Source organism: Pteropus alecto, unplaced genomic scaffold (assembly GCF_000325575.1).
Source record: "Pteropus alecto unplaced genomic scaffold, ASM32557v1 scaffold395, whole genome shotgun sequence".
Classification (NCBI taxonomy): domain Eukaryota; kingdom Metazoa; phylum Chordata; class Mammalia; order Chiroptera; family Pteropodidae; genus Pteropus; species Pteropus alecto.
The window spans coordinates 595,180-600,910 of record NW_006438643.1 but is presented as its reverse complement, the minus strand read 5'-3'; the positions used below and the strand labels follow the sequence as shown (position 1 = coordinate 600,910).

The 5,731-nt window shown below is 37.5% G+C and overlaps 1 protein-coding gene across 1 annotated transcript; it reads left to right on the top strand.

The window, feature by feature from the left end:
• The first annotated feature begins 1,846 nt into the window (after positions 1-1,846).
• Positions 1,847-2,788, top strand: LOC102884510 (olfactory receptor 52E5). The gene has a single exon (XM_015592348.1). The coding sequence runs from the start codon at positions 1,847-1,849 to the stop codon at positions 2,786-2,788; it is 942 nt and encodes a 313-aa protein (XP_015447834.1).
• The last annotated feature ends 2,943 nt before the right edge of the window (positions 2,789-5,731 follow it).

Here is a 5,731-nt window from a genome sequence, read left to right as displayed (position 1 = left end):
ATGAGAGTGGAAACCTTGTGGGAGGCCAAGAAGCAAAATTCTGGTATGACTAGACTTTAAACTCCATGATTTGGGGGACTTTGACTCAATTTGGAGCAGGTCTTGACAGATGGTAAGAACTCTATAAATACTTGTCAAATTAATTAAAGATTAATAACTGGAAACATCTGTAAGATAACAGATGAGGGCAGAGAGTGGTAGTGCTGGTAAATTTGCAGATAATCTTAAATATAGAAGGAGGACAATTTAAATCTTTGGCAGCAGTTGTCAGAACATGTAAAAATCTATATGGTTTTAGGACCTTGATACATGAGTTAATTTTTTTTTACAAGGACAATATATCAAATATCACTAGGTTTATAACCTCCATCTATATGGTTTTAGGACCTTGATACATGAGTTAATTTTTTATTACAAGGACAATATATCAAATATCACTAGGTTTATAACCTCCACCCCCTGCCTGCCCTAAGTGCCACCATGAGGAGTGAACAAACTATGCATAAGTCCTCAATCCCTCTCCCCTAGCTCTGCACAGAGCCACCTGCCCCTTCTCTTATCATGAGAATCACTGCTCCTCAATCACATTTAATACTGGGTTTATAGTGACCAGTCATATGTTTTTAAAAGGAAAAATATTGAGGGCCATTGGCGAAGAGGGATGAATTATACAAAAAGGTTAAGATAAAAGATTATACCTGTTTTAATTAATTCGGTAGTTGTGAAGGGGAAGAAAAATAGATTTGATAACTATTTAGAAGACAATACAACTAAACACTTGCAAAGTTGACTTGTTCCAGTTACTGACAGCACAGTACAAGATAACAATCTTCAATCTGAATGTCTGATAACCTTCCAACAGATATGACTACAAATGCACTTGCTGCCTTTTTTTGACAGTGCAACAAGAGTGATATTTTTGAAATGCCAATTTGATCCAGTTACACTACAGCTTAACATACTATGGTTTCTTCCCATTTTTTCTAGGATAAGGGTAAAACCCCATAAAGTTCATCACAAGGGCCTACATGGTCATATCGCTGTCTCTGTACTCCCCGTTTATATCAACTAGAAATATTTTCTCAGCTCAATTCCTTCTTCCACTTATTAGTAGATTCTCATTGTTCAGTTCTCAATTTAGTTAACACTTTCTCAGGAAAGTATCTGCATGAAGATACAACATAAGATTTTGTAGATCTAAGAGGGACCACTGTGTTGTTGAAATTATATAATAGTCTCCAAACTGTCTAAATTTCTTAATTCCATTCCTTACCTCAGATCCAAACATCGGCTGTCTAATCTTTCACCCATACTGAGTTCTCTTTTACATAGAATATTGCTTAATATTTTAGGTCTACTTTGCAAGAACGTATCATTTTCTTGAACCGTCATGTCAGTTGAGTCATCTCCACTTCAATCCCAGTCCAGTGATATTACACACACACAAACACACACACACACACACACACACACACACACACACACACCACCTATTTTATGCTTTACATACTGATTAACAGATATAAGTAACAACAAATATTTGCTAATAATGCCATATGCAGGTTCTTCCTTAGAGACTGACGAAAAAACTGCGAAGTACAGAACTATTGTACTGGGAAATGTTCTCCATGTTTTCTATGTAGGTGAGACAAATACTTTGAAGTGAGAGTGTCTTTATAACTGTGCCTCCTATTCCCTTTCCAGGTCTCTTCTGCTGTATTATAGAATTAGAGAATGGATTTTATATTTCTCCAGAAAATAGGCAACATTCTATGAAGGAAGTGAGAGTCTCTCACTGGAAACAAGAAAACTGCAAGAAATGTGTTTGAAACCTATTCTCGCCAATATGCTTCATCCAAACAATACCCAATTCCACCCTGCTTCCTTTGTTCTGATGGGCATTCCAGGGCTGGAACGTGTGCACATCTGGATTGGCTTCCCCTTCTTTGTGGTATATCTCATCGCTCTCCTAGGCAACGTCACCATCCTCTTTGTGATCCAGACTGAACAGAACCTCCACCAACCCATGTTTTACTTCTTGGCCATGCTGGCCTGCACTGACCTTGGCTTGTCCACAGCCACCATCCCCAAGATGCTGGGCATTTTCTGGTTCAATCTCAGGGACATTGTTTTTGGTGCTTGCATCACACAAATGTACACTATTCATATATTCACTGGCCTGGAGTCTGTGGTGCTGACAGTCATGGCCATAGATCGCTATATTGCCATCTGCAACCCCCTGAGATATAACATGATCCTTACCAATAAGGTAATAGCCATCTTGGCCATAGTCGTCATAGTCAGGAATTTGGTGTTTATGACTCCATTTATATTTCTCATCCTGAGATTGCCTTTCTGTGGTGTGCGGCTTATCCCCCACACCTACTGTGAACACATGGGCTTGGCAAAGTTGGCTTGTGCCGATATTAGGGTCAATGTTATCTATGGCTTGGTTGCTTTCTCAGTGGGATACATTGACCTTTCTGTGATTGGATTTTCCTACATCCAAATCTTGAGAGCAGTCTTTCACCTGCCATCCTGGGAAGCCCGGCTCAAAGCTCTCAGCACATGTGGCTCCCATGTGTGCGTCATCTTAGCTTTCTACCTGCCAGCCTTCTTCTCCTTCATGACACATCGCTTTGGCCACAGTATCCCTCATTACATCCATATACTTCTGGCCAACATGTACGTGGTTGTTCCCCCTGCTCTTAACCCTGTTATCTATGGAGTCAGGACAAAACAGATAAGAGAGTGTGTACTCAGGATGCTTAACCCTGAAAGTTGTTGATATTTAGTCCCAGGAGGATCTTCCCCAATAGTTCAGTAGAACAATCACAAGATCAAAACAGAAGTAAACACTGGAAATATTTTTACTAAACTCCTCTGGCATCCCACACAAGACAGTCATAATACATTGCCCCCTATTTCCGATAATTTGTATACCCCATGGGAAGGCATCCCACACAAGACAGTCATAATACATTGCCCCCTATTTCCGATAATTTGTATACCCCATGGGAAGGCATAGTTCAGAGATTCCAAAACAATCTCTATCACAAGAAAAGTACCAAAAATAAATCTCACAGTTAAAACTCACTGATACTATAAAATTCCTAATGGGAGAACAAGGTTTGCAAAAAGTTGTGCTTTGAATAACTGCTTTATATAATTTCCTCCTACACAGAGATTCTCTTCATTCACATGTCAGAAGCTGAAGTTCATGCCTTAACAATGATGTGGCATTTTGTGAAAACCAAGCAGGATGTGGTGGTAAGAGAATTAACTCGGAGTCCTATAATCCAGGTTTAAATTCAGGCCCTGGCCTTGACTAGAAGATTTACCTTAGAATTTCATTCAGACCTCTTTGAGTTTTAGTACCATTGCCCATAAATGCTATAAAGCAACATTAATTTGGGACAGTGAACTCAAAAAAAACACTTGTGAAAATCTTTACAGCTCATAAGACATTAAAAGATTTGGAAATAAGCAAATTTATTTCTAGTGTGGTTGTTAACCCTAGCGTACATAGATTTAAGTTACCAAATCTAATTCTAGCGTAGTCACTGATATGAAGTAAGGTCTCCAGCTCCACCAGTGCTTGGGGCTCTTTATTGACTCTCAGCTCTTACCAGGGTCAGAGGGTCTTCAGTCAGGAGATTATAAAGCTTGAAGAGTAAAGAAAGCTCTACCTGGGCTTGAGAACTCAGTAAACGACATCCTCCACAGTTCTTCTTAGGGTTAGCTTTAAGGCAGACTAATAGAGTGCCTGTTGACTTAACATAAAGTCCTTCTCATTAGAGTATGGAAGCTAGGTAAGACAGTTGATTTTCAGGGGGTATTCTAGGAGCTGAAGAAATAAGAAATTGTCTTGTAATTGGAAATAGGACCCTGGCTGAAACTCAAGGTAGGATGAGCAAGGAATATGCAGAGAATAGGACTAAGGTGATAGTAATGTAAAGTGAGAGGAAATCAAATGAAGAAATAATGCTTTCTATAAATATATAAAGAAACAGTGATTACTGTCAGCTTACAAAAGTGAAAACAGACTTCAAAATGATAAATTTTTCACTAATATCATGTAGCTATTAAAAGTCTCTCTAATTTTACATTCCAAATTCTAAACCAATATCATACTCTGCCTTTATGAAATAATTACACAGAAAAATACTGTTTTAATATCAGAAAACATAAATTAAATCCAATATATAAATAAACTAATGCATAAATATTATAGAGTAAACCCCATGAATTTGAGTCTACTGAAAAACTTCAAAATATGAAATTATTTTTTAAATGTGTAGAAAAAAAAATAAGGAGCCAGCTAATAAACATGAAAGAAAAATTCTTCCTTTTAAGAATATAATTCATATCCATTTTTTACAATCTGCTTTAAAAATTATATTCTAAAATATTTCTTGAATATTATCTCTATAAAATAATACTCAACCAGTAAATGAAGGAAACACGTTAATAAAAAAAATTAAAATGCATCATTATTTTAGATCATACAATTTTCTTTCCTGAAATCTTGACAGAATAATCAGGGGAAAAAATTGTTAATAACGAGATACTCAGTGTCGTCAATTAAACACTATATAAAAACGCAGGTATATCTTATGATAATGAAAACTAGTTAAAGACATAATACTCAAAGTTCACAATCAGAGTAACAACCACAAGCATACATATACATACTCCTGGAGGAAGTCATTGAGAGGATGTGACCTCAGGTTGACCAGCAAGCTACCCTGGACATCAGAAGCTCCTCTCCCCTTCTCTGTCTTTGGAATGTATGTTTCGCCCACCATTTTCACATTAAGAGCTGTTTTAAAAACAGACTTCAGAGAGTAGAGGATGAGGCCATCTGGTTGGTATGTGTGACTAAACCTAGTTAAGGACTGTATATATAAATGTATTAAAGATTATAGCAGGCTGGTGCAGAGATTTTCTCATCTGCAGGTAGCCAAGACAAGCCTCATAAGTTCTCTTATTTAACCTGCCACTTATCAATCTGGAGTGGTCTACCTCTTTTTTTCAGTCTCTCCTTGCTCTCCATGTAGGGAGCCCATTTCAGATTTCACCCAGGGAATTACTGAGATTGTGAATTACATACATATGTACATCCTACATACAGATATAGACGTGTGTGTATGTATTCTAATTGGTCCTAGGAAAATGATGGCTGCCTGACTCTGAATCTCATCATACATCCTCTCAAAGAAACCATAATATCAGAAGGAGTGTAAATAAAACCACATTGGCCCACTTCTATCAGCTTGATAGAAGAAAGAGAATGGCAAAATTTCAAATTATTTTAAGATGAGAAAGAGTTACATTTATCACAGAATTTAGGTTCCAAGTGTGGACAGAGGGATGTTTAAAAGATTAAGTGGGAAATAGGGAAGGGGTTTGGAAGACATATACATAGAACAGATAACATCTCCAGAAATGTTTTAAAAATATACTAAATTCTAAAATATCAAACACAGGTTAGGGGGCCCAATGAAAACTGCACTAACTACAGGAAAGTGGCCTGGAAGTGAGGAGGAACAGAAGTGGCAGCCTTCTGGGGAAGGAGGAGATAACTGAAGAAAATAGGTTCCTCTTTAGAGATGTGTTAATGAAAGGAAAAGAGGAAATGAAGGGGGATCAAGATCCTAAAGAAATGAAAGAAGACCACATGGTGTGGCAACCTCTCCCTGATCTCCCAGCACTGTTACCACTTTTTAAC

What these genes read in the sequence shown, in the direction of transcription:
- LOC102884510 (XM_015592348.1), top strand. Translation starts at nt 1,847, where the DNA reads ATGCTTCATCCAAACAATACCCAATTCCACCCTGCTTCCTTTGTTCTG.